At 40.0% G+C, this 17,894-nt stretch overlaps 2 protein-coding genes across 8 annotated transcripts in view; one reads left to right on the top strand and one right to left on the bottom strand.

Annotated features, from left to right (window-relative positions):
- The window catches only part of TRIM37 (tripartite motif containing 37), a 47,452-nt gene extending 42,852 nt beyond the window's left edge, over positions 1-4,600 (top strand). For 3 of the 7 annotated variants that reach the window (XM_065418182.1, XM_065418180.1, XM_065418179.1), the window contains 3 exons: positions 129-247; positions 3,145-3,258; positions 4,518-4,600. In XM_065418182.1, the coding sequence (XP_065274254.1) occupies positions 129-247; positions 3,145-3,258; positions 4,518-4,600 (316 nt within the window). Of the gene's footprint in view, positions 1-128; positions 248-3,084; positions 3,259-3,674; positions 3,803-4,511 lie in introns of those variants that run through there. The other 4 variants (XM_065418185.1, XM_065418178.1, XM_065418184.1 and 1 more) reach the window with 4 other exon arrangements.
- Positions 4,601-11,872: 7,272 nt separating this feature from the next.
- PPM1E (protein phosphatase, Mg2+/Mn2+ dependent 1E) overlaps positions 11,873-17,894 on the bottom strand; it is a 106,008-nt gene continuing 99,986 nt past the window's right edge. The window contains exons 4-7 of the mRNA XM_065418445.1: positions 16,014-16,202; positions 13,724-13,867; positions 13,237-13,330; positions 11,873-12,945 (exon numbers count right to left, since the gene is read on the bottom strand). Coding sequence (XP_065274517.1) covers positions 11,873-12,945; positions 13,237-13,330; positions 13,724-13,867; positions 16,014-16,202 — 1,500 coding nt within the window. The remainder of the gene's footprint in view (positions 12,946-13,236; positions 13,331-13,723; positions 13,868-16,013; positions 16,203-17,894) is intronic.

Below are 17,894 nucleotides of genomic sequence, written 5' to 3'. Positions count from 1 at the left end.
AAGTTGGAAGTTCCCAGAAGCTCCCCGATGCTAAACTGCGTGTAGCACTAGGAGGAAAAGCTGCCACCATGGTTGTGTTTAATGCTTTAGGTGCTAATGCTGTTTTTTTCCCCCAACCCCATTTTAAGGTCAGATTCTAAAGGATGTCATACAGAAGGAACACAACCAACTGATCAAGAGAACAACTCGGAAACTGGGGAGCTACAGGCCATTCTCTCTGAGGGCACTTCAGCAGAGCCAGAGGAAGGTAAAGGCAAGATCAAAGAAAATAAATGCTCAAATACTGTAGTGACACTTTAAAACAGAGGTAGTTAATTATTTTTTGTCAAGGTCCCAATTTCTTGGTCAGGGTATAGTCAAGGTCCAGACTCCAGGGAAGATAATAAAATAATAACAATAATGATAATAAGTAAATAAAAAGGTTGTAGACGTTCAAAAGCGTCTAGCGGTCTGGATTTGGCCCACTGTCTGCTTATTGACAACCCCTTTAAAACAAGAGTGTTTCTGTAAACTATGTAAAAATCTGTTTACTTGGAGGGCTGAACTTATGTTGCAACATTTGGTAGATTTATAACGAATAAAAGGACGACTCCTCAAGTGTATGACAGAGCGGCGTGATGGAATTCAGAGAGCACAGAGAAACTTTTCAAGGAGCTTTTTCTTAGTTTACGTTTCTGGTTTATTTTTCTACCCCTGGATGCCTGTTTTCATCTTAAGACTTAACTTTAGAGATGAGGTTTGGCAAATTACTAATTTAAAAGATGGACTGCACTTGTGTTCCTATTAAAATACAGCAAGAGACCTTTTTGGGTATAAGGCTTCTGCTTGCAGGGGTAAGTCTGGTGGTGACTGGGACCATGTCTGCACTGGACACCTCTTAAGTCTAGTTTAAATTGGGGTTTTGCAGTATGCAAGGTCCACTAATTCCTTTGAAAATCAGAAGAAATCTCAGTTGTTGAAAACGCATTCCTGTCTCTTTCACCTTGTCTTTCCATGCTGGAGAAAATATTGTTGGCTTTCTTATTGATATTCCATGCAGAAGTGTTTTTCATATCTTGCTAAAACTCGGCTGCCTTCCACCCCTGCACTAATTTGAATTTCAATGACTGATGAATTGTAGCTCAAAGCCTATATTAAGGTGCCAGCATCCATCTCTATCTGCAGTGTGCAATATTGTGTAGGTGTTGGCATTTGCAGAAGGTCTCTGTGACATAAAACTGAATTTCTTCTCTTAGTCACTGCAGCGTGATCATGATGTGTTCCTGCAGTTCTCCTGTTACAGGAGGAAGCATTAAGAGGGATTTTTTTTTTAAGTAAAATATTTCATTGTTAAAACCCCAGGAAACAAATATTACAATTTATTTCCTTTCACAAAGGAAAAATTGCAGTAGCATAACCACTTGTTTTCAGGTAGCTATGATTAGCTGTGAATTTTGAGAACTAGCTCTTTCTTTGGGAGCATGTTTCATACACCGGAGCAAACCCAGTTTCTCCATCTGACTTCAATGTCAGGTCAACGTGTTGTGCTTGTGCGTTTATACGATTGTAATTCCAGAAAGTCTTCAGAGAAAAGGGCGGTTGAAGGAGTCACGTTTACATTTTTCTTTCTTAGGTCTGCTCAAAGATGACAGTGCCTAGAATTTCACAATATGTCAAGGAAGCTGCTTTATGCCATTTTAAGAGTTCAGTCAACTCTTGGGCAAGGCAGTTGGAAGAGCACCTGGAATTGCTGTTTTCTCAGAACCATTTGCATTGGATCTCGTGATAAGATCTTTTGAAATAAAGGGGTTTGGGCAAGGGGTGAAATTATATGAAGTTGTGGAAATCTTACTACTCATTTAGTTGACCTGGGGTGTATGGGCAAGGAGTGGAACATCTTTGCTCTGGGGGACTGCACTGCAAAACCATTGGCATCTTGTTAGTCATCAGTGCCACTCAGTCCATCAGCTGATAGCCAGCACAAAGCAAACCAATCCAGACACCATAAAACCTGTGTAATATCCTGTTTTGGTTAGTTTTCAACCACTAATCATTAAGGCTACATTTTAGTCACAGGTATTTTTAGTAAAAGTCATGGACAGGTCACGGGCAATAAACTAAAATTCACGGCCTGTGATCTGTCCATGACTTGTACTATATACTAAAACTCGGGCTGGCGGGGGTGCTGTTGGTGTGCAGCCCAGGATCCCTGCTAGGGGAGGGGGGCCGGGCTGCTCGAGACCAGTGCTGGGGGAGGGAGGCTGGGCAGCGGCGTGTGGCTCGGGACCCCTGCTGATGTTGGGGTGGGAGGGTTGGTGGGGCTAGTAGGCTCCCTACTGGGCTCCGCACAGCTCCCCAAAAGCAGCTGGCATGTCCCTGCAGCTCCCAATCCCCTGCCCCAGCCCTGAGCCCCCTCCCATACCCAAAGTGCCCCAGCAGCGGCTGGTCCGACTGGCCTAGGGGCTGCCTGATCTGCTCGGACAGCCCCAGAGCCAGCTGCTGCAGAAGTCACGGAGCCTTACTAATCATTAGTTTCAAGTAGTGGCAAGACAAGGGGCTGTCTTCATTTGAGAAGAATAGGATGAGATATATTTGTAGGAAAATCATGTTGTCATGTGTTTGTGACCTCTGAATAGGAAAGTTAACCTGATTGAAATGTGTTGCTGCTTGGAGGAGTCGGCCTGTAAGTCTGCTTAAAAGGCCATGACACGTCTTAAAACTAGTAAAAAAACATTTGGACTTCAGTTCACTTACACAGTGGTCCACTGAAGCATTGGTAAGAATGGGCTGGCTGCCAGCTGAGGAAAGCCACTAAAGCAGAAAGGAAATGCAGTTATACAAGTTCACACTTACACCGTTTAGTTGGATTTTTATAGAGTTGCTCCTTTAAATTAAGTCTCCATTGAATAAGATAACCAGACTGAGAACATTTTTAAAACTGTTCCCCAAGCATGTTCTGCTGTTGATCCCTTAGTGCTTTGGTAAATAAGTTTACACACTGCTCACTTTATCTTGTTCTCCTGCCAAGCCCGAGAATTTGATGTTGGTGCGTCTTGGGAAAGAAAGGAAGCTAACTTTGTGGCTACAGGAATCTCACTGCAGCAGGTTCTCCTTTGCTCTTTGCAGCTGGGCTATGTCAGAAGCACGTCCTTCACCTCCTGCCAGGCATGAGCAGCGATAGCGACATTGAATGTGACACAGAAAACGAAGAGCAGGAGGATGCCACATCCACCTCAGATGCGTTTAATCATGCCTTCGATGTCCAGCCCTCAAGTGAAGGTAGAACAATTATATTGTGCAATCAGAGGGGCAGCTTTCCAAATGCTACTCCTGACATGGCTCATGGTTCTTGTGGGTAAAGGATACTATTCGGGGCTAAGTTATTGCCAAAACTGTGCAAGTGTTGGTGCCAAATGAAGCCTTCCAAATATTATCAGTTGGTGCTTGAGATCTCATTTTAAAATGGAGGTAAAGAAAGTGAGAGTGAATTTTTCCTAACATTGAGATCTAAGACAGGACCAGTCTCCCAGCAAAAGTAGCAGAAGTCCCCTTGCTTGAGTTACTTCAAAGTGGACTTGATTAAGTACTAGAGAGTAGACTAAATAACTTAACAGTTTCTTCTATCTCTAACTTGCCTCTGTCCAAGGCTGAAAGCCACAGAACAGGTGTAATGTTATGGCATTGTGTGATGGCAGGATGCAGAGAGCATCTGCTGTGGACGGCAGGTCCCCTGGTCACTGCAAAGCTGTGGTATCAGAGTGGTGAGTTGGAGAAGAGGCATGGGAACCTGTGGCTTCAGATTCACCATCCCAGTTGTGGATGAGGGATACAGCTGTTTTGGAGGCTACAGTAGCAGCCAGCATGTAGGCTGTAGGATTGTCTCTGCCCTCTGCATAAAATCTGACTGGCTTTGGGGCAGAAGAGTGGATTTGGCCCCAGTTATGTAAATTCTCAATTTTCATTGCAGAAAATAACAGTAAATGAGTGGTGGTAGCCTAAATGTCCCCTAGTAATGAGTTTGCATCTGAACTGACAGTAAACTGCTTTTGAATACTTCAGCTCAGTTTTAAAAGTATTGAAAGTGTCTACCATTTTGTTCTGTGAAAATGTTCAAAAACATCTTAAAGGGTACTTGTAAAACCTTTACATGATTGCTAATTCTAAATAAGTTTGGTTAATGGTTTGGAATAAATAACAATATTAATAGTCTAATATAATCAGTGGAAGATCAATGTCTTATTCTGAATTAGTAGTTTACTGCAGAACTCCACAGCATAACATTGAATGTTACATTGCTGACTCACAAAAAAATTGAAACCACCACCAATTTGTACTCCACCATCATAGTTTTAAAATTGTAGAGCAGACTAATTCAGAATAAGGGTTCCAACTTTGTATCTGTCTTTCATATGTTAAGAATGAAATCTTAATCTCTCAAAATTGCTGATTATAGAGCTCATTAAATTACAGATTTTTAAATGTAATTGGTTTGGGGGCTTCGTCTTTAAGGATGCCGTATAATTGTTTTTCAGTGTTAGAGCTGTGTTCAGTTTTTTCTGAAGGTGATCAAATAGGACCTGAAGACCTCAGCTTTGGTACTGGAGAGGACAATACAAGGTAATTGCTAAAATAAGAACAACATTGACTTAATGGCAGTTAAAACTTAACCTAAGTTTTACTGTAATTTGGTTTGATAGTATAAAGTTTTGCTGTGTCAAGAAACTGACCAATCCATCTGAAATACTCCCAATGTGATGCAAATGCTCCCTGCAGTGCTCATTTACATGAAGGATATAAAGATGGAAGGGCATTATGTAATAACTAATATCCTACAACTTGTAAATACTTCCCACTTTCCCATTGCTGCTGAAAGTAGATGAGATCCTGCTCCATTTCTTTGATTTACTTAAAATGTCAAGACCTGTTAACTAATCTGCTTTGTCGATAATGCAATTGCTAGAGGTAATATAGCACCAAAGCAGGGCTGATGGGGGGGTTCACATTCTCCTACTCCTTGCCGGTTGTTAATTTAGTATTTATGTACTTATCTTGGGAATTTTTAGATTTAAGCACCCTAAATCCTTTCTAATCCACAAAATAGCGCTACTACTATGGGCTCTTTTTAACGACTGAGATTGCATATGAACTGTCTCTTTTGGGCTAGGTAGAGGATTGGCTTGTTGACTGCAGAAGACTTTGAAGAGTTGGATTAACACTAGCCTGCTTGTGTCCCTGAGAAGAGGCACACTTCATAATGCTTATTTATTCCATCTGTATTTTTCTCGTAGGGTGTGCACATTCCATTGTGCTGAATATAAAAGATTATGTAGTTCTTCCATGGCTGTTTTAAACCTGTTAATAGGGCAAGTTGCCCTATGAAAAACCTTAGCAAGACTGTATTCTTCATGGCTTTGGCAGGTTCAAATGCAGATTCTGAACAAATGTTCAAAAGGTGCTAGAGCCTTGTTCATATTTGTCTCCTTACGATTGATACAGCAGAGAATGTGGGGGAAGATCCTTCCCTTTTTATTATTAATGGTATGAAATAACATTGTAGTTGTATTCATAGGGATCTAAGCTATTTAAAGTTAGGGTGAAAGTGGCCTGCACAAGAGTTAGTTTGTATTTGTTTTCTTCAGTCTCTAATTTGGACCAACTGAGAACATTGTTGCCAAACTTTTTACCACTGTGCATTGCATTTGAGCAGCTAAAATGTTTTGTGAAGCTATAATGAAAGCTGAATAACTGGCTGGTGAAAAAGCATGAATAAGTGTATAAATGTTAGGTGAGTGTTCTCATCTGACTGTACTTGCTGAAACATTTGTTTTGTATGTAATGTTCCCCAGTGTTTAAGTGCGTACAAATCATAGTTTAGTTTAAAACTGTTTGCACTTTTTGTTAATAAAATGAACATTGAAATACTGTGTGAAATTATTTTGAAGGGACAGGTATGATTGCAGGTGCTGATTGGAAAGAAATATGCTGCTACCTAGTTAGTGTTCAGTCTGGGTTTTTTAAAATCTACATCCTAGTGGCGCTGAACCAGTATGTTCAGGCCACAGTCTGCTCCAAATGAAATGCTGTGTGTCTTCCACAACCAATAGTCCTTAAGCACTCCCTCATGAACCAAATACCCACCCTCCCCTCCTTAAATTCCACTTCTTTCAGTCTCTACTATAATGAGGATTTCTTTAGTCATTGTCTTGAGCTTGACTGCAGTGGTGTTCACTGTATCATCAGTTTGTGTATCAGTGTTCTAGGCTCTCTCAAATACAGTACTCAGATAGGCTGTGTGAAGAGGATGTAGGTAGAAGCATTCATTGTGAGTAGTTTGAGCTCTCCCATTCTGTTGAATTTTAGCCTTGGCTTTTGAATTTATGTTAAGGTGTATTTGATTTAACCCTCTTTCACTGGTTTTGCTAACCGGGCATTGCCTCCTATCCTGATTACAGGAGCAGTCCAAGTTGATTCTAAGCCACGTGAGACTTGGGAGGGATAAATTGACTCCATGTCTCATGTAGGTCTTTGGTTATTCGAGTGTTACAGGGCCCCAGAAGCCCATACACTTTGTTCCCTACATGTCTTGCTAATAACAGCTTTCTCCAAGTTCACTAGCAATTGTACTGCTGCGTTTATGGATCCAAACCATTGGTCTGTATTCTCATGCTTCTAAGTATCAAGGAGCCGAGTCCTTTGTGAACATCTCCAAGTCCAGAACCTTGTGTCCTGCTTGATAATTTAGAAATGAGGACCAGCAGCCACCACTAGAGATATGGGAGCAGCTCATTATTTGAAAGATTGACCTAGGTGCTACACTTTCAACTAGAAGGGGTCCTGGGGCAAGAGCCTGTTCTTGGATTAAAAATGAAAGCTAGGTATCTACACCTATTTCCTGGAAAAATCTTTATTTTAAACAGCAAAAAAAACTAACCCATTTGAGCTGCTCTGTGTATGACTCCCTCTCCACTTGTGATTTTTATAGTTTCCTATGTGTAGTGTATTCTGAAATACATTAGCTCCAGTTTCATAGTGAAACTCTCATCTAGAAGCTTTTGCTTATATACTGTTCAATACAATTGAGTGTGAGGGACTGGTGTGTTTTTAGTTGAAGTGTTAAGACAGCTTGTGAATAATGCTCAGGCAGCTAGCGTACCACTCATACAACAGCTAGTGCCAGGTCTGCAGGGCCCAGCCAAAATTCTAAGCTATTTAGTCCTTGAAGCAGTGTGGAAAATTTAACGCTAACAGCAATGTTTAAAAAATACAGGGGATCTAAAAATGTAGGTTTGAAGTATGCAACTGTTGCACTTCCACTAATGGGCTATTGCTGAAAATGGCACAAAGTCAACTGTTACAACTAAGTGTCGTTCAAATCCTGCACATCCCTTTCTTCGTTATAAAATAGATAAGAGAACATTCAATACGTGGCTCCTCTAGAGAGAGGTAACAAGATACCAATTAAGCTACAGTTTAGGGAGCTACAACCTACTCCTAATTCTAGATTTGTTTAAATTGCAGCACAATGGTCAGATGCTCCTGCTTCGTAGTCTGCGTATGACAGTCAGATGCATTTTTAGTAGTAGGTAAAAGCAGTTTAACCCTAGATGGAGGGCATCAATTTGAATTCTAAACAGTAAAATCCCATTAGACTACTGTACAGAAGCAGTTTAGCACAAGGAATGTGAGTTTGCTATTCTGAATTTGCCTTTAAATAAGTAGACCATTGAAAAATGTTTTAAATTGTTTTATTAAGATATTGATAAAATTTCAACATAGTCCTTATCCGTAAACACTTAAATAAAATATGGATGACTGTTACATGGATTACAACTGACCTAATGAGCTGTAGAACAAGGTTGCAAATGGAAAGATCCGAACACTGTAGCATAAAAATGATTAATTTAATCACTTTATAAAGAACATATTAGAACTTTCATGAACAAGAGAACAAGTATCTCTCAACAGAAGCACCCAATGTAGGAGCTGGCACCACACCTGGAGTTCTAAAAACAAGTTACTACTTTAAGAAAACAGGATCAATCTCTGCCAACTTTCCCTAGTCCTGTTTCAGTTTGCTGCATTTCTTTACCTTTAAATTAGAAGAAAGAAAGATGTAAGTAAAAGAAAACAAATGCAGTCAACTTGTAAATACTTGAACTAAGTCTTTGAAGTGGGGGGTTTCTCTCTGATGTTTTAATGCTGGCAGCTACAGTGCTTTAAGCCTGATTAACAATGACTGGAAAAGGACATGAACATTTACGTTAGAGGTTGCATTTATGTTTCACTATTATTTATTGCATGCTATAAGGGTAGAACGTTTTATTTGCTGTTGCAGAGTTATGATCCAAAGAAAGATTGCCCTAAATTGTAGGCATGAACAAAGCTGTAGTATCCCCTTTAATGGCTTTGTCTATGTGACTAGTGTTGAATGAGTGAATACACTGTGCTAAAACAGCCACTAATTTAGATCAATCTTTCTCAGTGCTACAGCAGGACACTGCTAGAGTAAGAATTACCCAGTGGTAGGTAGGATAGCATAGTGGACTTGAACTACAGCAGTCATATCTGTAAACTCTGAATTTCTTGTACCTCATGTTTATCTGTCCATAACACAATGCATTTTTCACTGACTGTGTTCCAAAAATGGAGCAGAGTTTGACAGTGTACCACTGTAAATGTGGTATAAATTAAAATCTGCTTTGACATTGTCCTTAAATGTTACACTCCAGACTAAACTAAATAAATAGTGAATTACTTTAACTTGCAAGGACAATTGATGGCACTTTTAGGTAAAGAAAAGTTATTTACATGTTTCCACTCACCTTTAGTGCAAATTGAAATGGGTTAACAGCTCCCTGGTCTGGTGCTATACTGCTCTCTGCAACAGCAGACATTCCTCAAGAGTTGCACATTTAAAAAGTGTACACTGGAAACTATTAGAGGGGGGATTAAATTAATCCCTTTAAAACTCACAGTGAATAGCATACCAGTGAGTTCTGAACAGCTTCAGACAAAAAGCCTGAAGTCCATTTCTCAAAACCAACACAATATTTTATTTTCACTACCTACCTTTTATTCCTGCAAAACATGTTTAATAGGTAAACTGAAACTGATGCAGATTGTGTTAACTTGAAAAAGGGATACTTCAGCTCTTTATTGGAAAGGTTATACAAATTTCACCACTACTAAGATACACAATAAAGTTACAAAACACAAGTCACAGACAATCTTAGAATTAACAGTTAATAAATACATTTATATAGATACTTTTATATTTGTCTAACTTTTTTTTTTTTACATTATCACCAGATAGACGATCAAAATACAAGATACAGAACATTTAAATACCATTAGTTAGAGGGGAACTTATTGCTTACGTTAGCAAGCAGCAAATAAGGGCACAGGATTTTGAACTGAAGAGAACTACTTCCTATCACCAGTGGCATTAAGAGAAAACATTGCATTTCACAAAGCACTGCTCTTTTGTCTAGTGTGTAGAATCAAGAGCAGCATATATCAGACCAATAACCACTACTTTTATATGTATTATAGAAGTTTAAAAGACTTACCTTACAAATGGTTCCTATCTACTCTAAATGAATATAGTGAAGAAATGAACACTTGCTATTTATACAGTATTTTGCACTGGACCACACAGGAACTATGATGGCAATTTCCCTCCTAAATGGTCTGAGAAGCAGAATGATCATTTATGAATCCACATCTAAAGAACTACACTCTTGACAAGAGAGCATACACTCACTCCAGTATTTTTCAACCAGTCTTGCACATTGGGAAGTTCCATCATCCATAACTTTATCTTGACATATTTACTTAGACAAGGAATTGCACTTACATCACCTTCCAGTAAAAGTACAACTATCAAACAGAAGAGACTTTCAATGCATCTTCTATATTAGTGTGAGAAGTTTAAACAATGAAAAGGCAACAGCAAGATGCCCAAAATTGCATACTTTAGTATTCGGTGGTTTCTCAATTTCCTTAGTAAATTTGATTAGAAACATACAATACATCTGAAGAGAATGTTAACAACATCTAAGGCTTTGTAAGATGACAAATGTAAGAGCCAATGACTGAATTATATTTGTGGTTTAAAAAAACTGCAAAATAATTACAGGAATCTAAAACCACACTTCAACTCCTGTTTGCTTACAGCTTTTTACTATTTCATCAAATGACTTTTAAAAGACTGACTCAAAGAGCAAGCTGAGATCAGTAAAGTTCAAGTCTTATGGTTTCAAATAATTTAGACTCTCCTGACTACTTATTTAAATATTTTAACAAATTCTAGCTAACTGTAAGGCTGATTTTTAAAGTGTTACTGCTAAGATTGAGTGGTATATTAAATCATTACTAAAATTAAATGCCGTTGGAGAATTACATTTTATATTCATACCAGTGCCAAATGAGTATTCCCATACTTAGTTATTGTGGCAAATAATCGTGGCAGGAGGCCTAATATGTTGTCTGATACATTCAACTGGAACAGTTTTAAATTACTTTTGTGTTCTAATTAACTATTCCTTTAAGAGTAAGACATCATCTCAAGGATAGGTTAGTTGGGTTTTTTTTTTTAAATAATGGGATAAGCAAATGGGCTCAATGGGATAAACAAATGGGCAACCCACATTTTTCATCTTTCTCTGCAAATTAAATTTGTTGGAGCAGAGCTCTGGATTGTCAGTGCGTTTTATGATCTCAGCTAAGCAAAGCAACCACCCTCATTCATCTACATCCACAGCATTTCCATTCACTTCGTGTTAATATAGCAGTCTCACATCCATTTTCTGAATCTATCGGGAATAACAAGAATTCAGTAGTAGTGTCACACTCACTCCAGCATTTTATCATCCCTAAAAACTTCCACTTTATTTTAAATTATGCCCTTGCAGTCTAGAAACTAACCTAAAACAAAATCCTGATCAAATTGTTTATTCTTCTTAACAAGCAGTTCTACAGTTTGATCAGTTTAGTGACAGCATATTGTACCTGGACAGCATCTCAGATTCAGTTTCTTTCAACACCTGAGATGAAGGTGTGATGGCGTTCTCCTAGCAATTAACCACGGTCCTGTTAGATTCAAGCCAGTTGACAACAGCCTCCTAAACTGACAAATAAAAATGCCACTAAAAGCACCAAAAAGTTATGAAATCCCCACATACTATATCTCTAGCCACGGGGAATATTTTTTAAAAAAATACAAAAACACTTTTTTTCATATTCCACATTATATGTTACAGGAAATAATAGCTAAATTAATTGTATGTACCTTAATCTGAGTCTGAGAACAGAGTAGATTTTTACAGCACGAGTCTCTCCATTCCTAAATTACCTGTTAATACCCTGTATGGCTTTTAGTCTTTTACCTGCAAAGTGGATGGTTTTCTATAGATTTCTCTTAATATTAGTCTAAAACAAAGGAAAATAAGAAAAAAAACACCACCTGGACTTCTATGGAAACTCTCCCCCCACCCTTTACAAAATTCGGCATTCTAAAACAGGATAGCTTTCTAAAAATATTGCTCCATAGACGTATCTCAGGCAGGTTCAACTTTATTTTCAGCTGCATTTTTTTCAATGGTTTCTAACTGTGTCTATTCACCTGAGCCAACTAACCAGCTTGTCTAGTGAATGAGAATATAGATACTTACGTGCATGTGTTTGTGGGGGTGTACTTAGATAGAGTGGCACCACCAGCAGTTTTATTGTGACAAACTATTTTTTTTAATTCCTTGGTCTATTTACATCTGAGCTGAGTTTTACAGGGAACCATAACACAGTTCTGAAATGCTCACCTTTTGATTTTTTGATGCCATTTTTATTCTGGGATTGACTAAACTAGTTGTCTAAAGGGGGGATACAAGGAGGATGGTTATATTTTGCAGCTCTGATAAAGGTATGGATCTGGTGTACAATTACTCTGTCTTCGACTCAAGAGCATATTCTCACCATAAACTTTGTGACTATTCATCCTCCACCACAGAGAACTTCTTACCAACATCCTAATTTTACTGCCACTTCGGACAGGTAAGGATGGACCTAATCCTTCCATATGGGAAGGTTTGTGAGCAAAGAGATATGTGTGAACCTTTGGTTTGAGCCTGGCTCCACGTCGCCTCTTTGCGTTATAGAAGTGGAAATGAGAGAAAGCAGAGACTCTTTTCCCCAAGGATCTGAATTGTTCCTTTTCCAATCCAGAAAAGTGTGGAGATAAACCCTCCATTCTGTAAATCTGCTGCCCTGTGGAACTCAAACTAAGAGAAGCAGAATATCCCCTTGGATCGGTCAGTCCAGACACTGAAGATGCGGTGCTTTTTGGAGATTCATTCTTTACTGTTGAGCCGTTAACCATATTGACTCCCTTTGGTAGGCCAGGACTAAACACTTGAACTGGTAACAAATGTTTGGCATTCTGAGGTTGGCTTGCTTCTGTTTTCATCAGGTCTAAATAGCGTTGGTCTTCAAACAGGTTAATTTTGGACCCTATGCTCAAGCTAGTTCTATCAGTGAAGGAATCCACTCGCCCATCATACCCTAGATCTGCAGGCGCTGAGCACTGGTGTTGAGGCCATGGCCGTTTGCAATCTCCATGGTTTTCTTTATCTTCCCCACTATCTTCTTGTCCTCCTTGAAAAGAGTTCTCTGTCCAGTCTGAGTCCTCACTAACATTTACTGCTGTATTCATGTCCCTGAGAAATACCACAATGACAGTGATGTTGTCACTGGAGCCAGCATCCCGTGCTGATGCCACTAATTTGTGTGCCACCATGCTGCTATCTCCATTATTCTCCTTCAGGTGGTCAGCCACCACCTTCACTGCCTCATCAGGATTTACTGTGTCATAGAAGCCATCGCAGGCTAAAATGAGGTAGTCTTCAGACCCATCCAGTACGGTGGAGGCGGAGTCTGCATCTCCACAAATATATGGCTTGTGCTCAGCATCCCCTGTGGAAAATGGAAAGCAAAGATATTTCAAATCTCAGGTTTTTGATTGGCATGCTGAGTGAGAGGTGGCATCCTGGGAACCCTTTTATTAATTCTCAGACCAGGAACCAATTATTCTTTTCCCTAAATTAGAGGAGTCTCTTGGAATAACAGGCTAGACCAGCATCTGTTTTCCAGAAAAATTGAGAGAGTTGTTCCTGGTTCTATTTATCTGTTGTATTACACAGTGTGATCAATAGAAATTAAAACAGGGAAGAGGAATGGATGCAAGAATTAAAGTACATTTCCTACCAATAGATCTGGAGACGGACAAACTCCCATTCACTCTCCAGGCCCCAAACCAGACCACGCAGCCTCCAAGGGCCTCAATACGCTTCTTCTCATCCTAAACCGCAAGGCAACATAAGAGTTGATCAGGTCTCTGTTGCCAAAAAAAGACTCTGGGTGCTTTCATCAATGTATTGGTGTTTTCACATGCACAGCAGTCCTGAGCCCATACTGTAAAGATTAGTGCTTCAATTTCTGCTGAGGTTTTATCCTGCCCCCTTACCAGATCAGAACAAAAGATTTTGACAAGTCAGTAATCTTATCCAAAGCAATTGGAGTAACTGGACAGGTGCTTGCTCAGCTGTTCCAAAGGAGATAGAAAAGGCAGTTGATCAATAGTACAGAAGTTCTTTTATATGCAGACAGCAATCATAAATCTTTGTTTGAAGTCAGAAAATAAATATGAAAAGTGAAAAGCTATCCATCTTCAGTTAAAACAGGCCAGTCTTACCTCTCTATCCGGTTTATGAGGCTTCATTAGCTCCACAGCTTGGCCCTGTCTCACAAGCATCACCTGGGAGTCACCAAGCCAAGCTACATGCAGCATATTTCCTCGGATGAATGTTACCACACCAGTGGTGCCACACCGTAGGCTCTGGAAAAAAATATCATCTACTAGTTTTAAATGGGCAAATGAAGGTGAAATGCCTTGGAACAGTTTTCACGGCTTCCCTCAAAGCAGAACATGCTGACAGTCAAATAAGCAGGGTTGTTCTAATGCCGGAGAAATGGGGCTGCATTTGTCCTGCATTTACTACCATTCCATTCTCTCCCCCAAAGCCAGCATGGCTGAATGCGAGTAATTGAAGGCACAATTTTGTCCTATATGTCGGGTGAAAGTCTAATGTTCAAATCCTGTGCTTTGCCACTGATTCACTGTGTAACCCTCTCGGGCACCCAGTTTCCCATCTGTAAAATGAATTAGTTTAACTTAACTACCTCAGAGAGTGACTCACTCAAAGTATCTCGAGATCCACCTTACATGAACAGTGCTAAGGAATGTGATGTCTTTGTGACACTATGAAAGAATTTTAAAAAAAGTAATCCAAGACCAAACACAGTAAGTATAAGAACAAGAATGGAACCACTCCTCCCCCTTCATAAATGTATTTTAGTGGTTGTGAAAGGTGCTGAATTGACAGTCCTGGAGAATGAAGTGCTCTGCTTATTCAGTGGTCAACTATGCTGTGAACAGCAGCTGACTCCTGACCTGGAGTGATAGTTAAACCTCTTTGACCCATTCACTCATTGACCTCTGTAGTGAGAATGCCAACAAAGGGGAACTTAGTACCAACTGTAATGGTGGTTTCTGTGATGTAGACAAACCCACTAACCAATAGACTCAGACCTTTCCCCAACTAAACACAGTCATTGAGTATCTGGCCACTGCCACCGTGAGCTTGATTTGAACCAGTGTCCCATAAGTGGAAGAATCTGTATCCCATTCCCATACCAATGTCCTATTTAAAAATCTGTGAATACTCAAGGCTGTGTGTGAGGTGAGCTAGTGCTATTTAAGCAAAAGCCTTCCCCCTAGAGCCCGAACTGAAGTACTAGGGACAGGTAGTAAGGGAAAGTATTTTCAAGAGAAGGAGAAGGGTGTCATTGACAGCATAGATTCAACCCAGTACCTACTGGCCATGTTTGTGAAGATTTCAGGTTCATTAGTAATCAGTTGGCAAATACAATGTACCATGGAATCTAAGAGGCCTTGTGAAATTTAACATGGAATTGAGGATTTTGACCTTACTTACTTCAAGCTTAAAAATTCCAAAGGGACCTGGGCCTGCCCCTGCAGTCTGTACATGCACGTGACTCCCAAAGTCAGTGAGTATTGTTTGCATGCACCTGGACTGCAGCATCAGGCCCTACCTACATACTCATTCTACCAAAACTTCTGGTGGATGCTAAAATCTAGTGCTTCCAGTTTGTTCAGAATCAGCTGGCTTTAGTCAGTGACTCTGTGAACTTACACAGTGCCATTGGTATGCTGGCTGCAGTTCTAGGTGCAAGAGAACCAAAAGGTGACTAATAAGTAAGGTTCAATCCAATAGCCATTTTTATAATCCTTAGTTGTTTCCTTTCCCATGATGCTAAGTCAGTAACATCCATGAATAAAGCAACATGAAGAAAAAGATTCCAATTTGGCTCCTGGGAGACAGCGCTGGGTGTAGGATAACGTGCATCTCTTGCACAGCCCGGGGCCTTTTGCTCCCTACTTTAACTCCAACTTCGAGAGAGGCAGGACAACTGCACGTTACTCCTTTCCAAATCCATTTCTGTCATTTCCTAATCCTCGTGAGGGCTCACTGAAATGATTCATGGCAATCCCTGGCCATCTGGTGATTTTATCATCCTGAAGACTTGGGTTCAAGGACAGAGGTGGATTTCCTGCTTTCCAGGTTCATTACAGAGGTGTCATGCATGAGCTCTAGTGAACAAGAGTCAATGAGGCTATCTGTCAAGCATTGGCTGCAGAAAAAGCTGCCTACCAGGTCTGAGGAAGCAAGGGATGTGGTTGTACAGGAATGAAAGGGAAAGGTGATAGTCAAGTCCCATCCCGAACAGGGGTGCACTGGTTGTTGAGAGAGATGCTGAACTCAGATGTGTAGGATGTTTGCTCTCCATCTCTCCCCAGCTTGAAATTCACGTAATTTTTTCATTTTTAAGTAGAAGTAATAAAAAAAAAATCTTCAGTCAAAAACTTTCCCCCTCTCTCCAAAATGATGATACTAACTCACCTCTCTGGCTGCTTTCTGAACAAAGCGTTCATCTGTCACCCGGAATGCTCTACACAGTGCCTCCGCTGGGTCATGTTGAAACATCTCCTGGTGTACCAAATTCACATGGAGATGGATAGAGGCATAGATGGCAGCATCCACCCCTCCATGACCATCAAATACTGCAAAATATGCTTGCTCCTCTTGGTCCTGCTAAGAGACAACCTTGAATCAAAAACTGATGAAGATAAGCAGTGCAATTGGTTAACTGAACTGTCATTAAAACCATTTAACTTGAGATTACTGGTGTCCCCCTTGTGCTTTCACATTAGTGGTATAATGCCGTTAGAGAGGCAGAATCTCTACTTGAGAACTCAGCTATATAAATTCTTTGTTTATCGTAATGTGGGAATATGCATACACAGTCAGATTATATAGTTGACAAATTGCACTTGCTTAGCATAGGCAGGTATTATCCATGCATCACCTGCATAGCTCTGCTAATGCACCTCACATCTGTTTTGTTATACCTTCAGTTATTCAATCCCTAAACTTTTCCTGAATAAAAACTGTCATTCACACCAAAGTGTGGCAAGGCTTTGTGAGCTGAACAGCAGGATGAGACCACCATGTATTGCAAGCGAAATGCATAAATCCAGATTTGAATTCAGTTTCTTAGAGGTAAAATGCTAGGGCATTAAACTATGAAGCCACATAGCTCTAAGGTTTTTATTCAATCCACATCAGTTCAAGTGTCTGTAATTAATACATTAATATGTACTATCTCATCAGGTAATTAAGTGTGATCACATTCTCAGATCAAGATAGGCAGAATCCTTCATCTTCAACTCAGGTTTCTTATCTTGCCCAAACTGCTCACGGAGGAAACAATGCTCCAGTAGCAAGAGACATCAACTTCTGCACACAATTCATACACACAACTCACCAACCCACTATCAGTGCCCACTCAACCTTGACAGCCATCTAAATGACAACAATATTTATACCTTGTAATTTTTAAATGATAGGCTCCAACACAAATTTGACTGAAGAAAGGTGATAATTGACAGGCAAAGGAAACAAACCTACCTCAGTTTGCATTAACAGAATACATCTTAAAGGCAAGAACTAAGATAGGGTGCAAGAAAATGGTTATTAAACTGACAACGCATAATACAAATCAATTTTTCCATCATACTCATCCAGGTTGTGTAATTCTTGCTACTTCACATACTTGCGATTTCACAATGTCTCAGATTTTACATCTGAAGAAAAGCTTGCATGAGGGTTTTGCTGATAAGTGATATGAAGAGATGGATGAAAGTAAACCTGGGCCAGGATCTACCAAAAAGTTGGTCTTGGTGGCTTTTTTTGTGAACCTACTCTCCCAGGAGGACTGTTTTTTACTTCCTCTCCTTCTCCTGCCTTTGACTTCTTGATGTTTCTCCCAAGAAACATGGTAGTCCAGCAGCACAGGCCTGGCTCAGCAGGCAACTAGACAGCAGTAACAAGCTATGAGTTGCACCATCACCTCTTTCTCTGTGATTCACTGCTATCTGGGCAATCTTCAGTCAAGTAGAGGATCCTGCCTTAGCTTACTCCTTAGTAACACAATGCACTGGCTGCCACTGGGGGAACTCTGTTACTGTTGAGTCTCAGGCCACTAAATCCTAGGAGCATTGCAGAACCCATGCTGCTCTCAATCTCCACCATGGTGAATGCATCCTATATTGTTCTCTCTGCTCTTCTATTGCCAGCAGAATGCAAGTTTCTAGATTATAAGAAGGCCACCCATATCCTATGTAGGGCATGGGCGTTCTGTGAGACCCATAAATATTTGCACCACGCTCACTGAACTAAGTTAGATGAGGTGTCTCTCTCTTGGAGCCCAACTATCTAAGG

The sequence above is a fragment of the Emys orbicularis genome, chromosome 17 (genome assembly GCF_028017835.1).
Source record: "Emys orbicularis isolate rEmyOrb1 chromosome 17, rEmyOrb1.hap1, whole genome shotgun sequence".
Lineage (NCBI taxonomy): Eukaryota > Metazoa > Chordata > Testudines > Emydidae > Emys > Emys orbicularis.
Note: the sequence above shows the minus strand (reverse complement) of the source record. Positions and strands in the feature narration are given on the sequence as shown.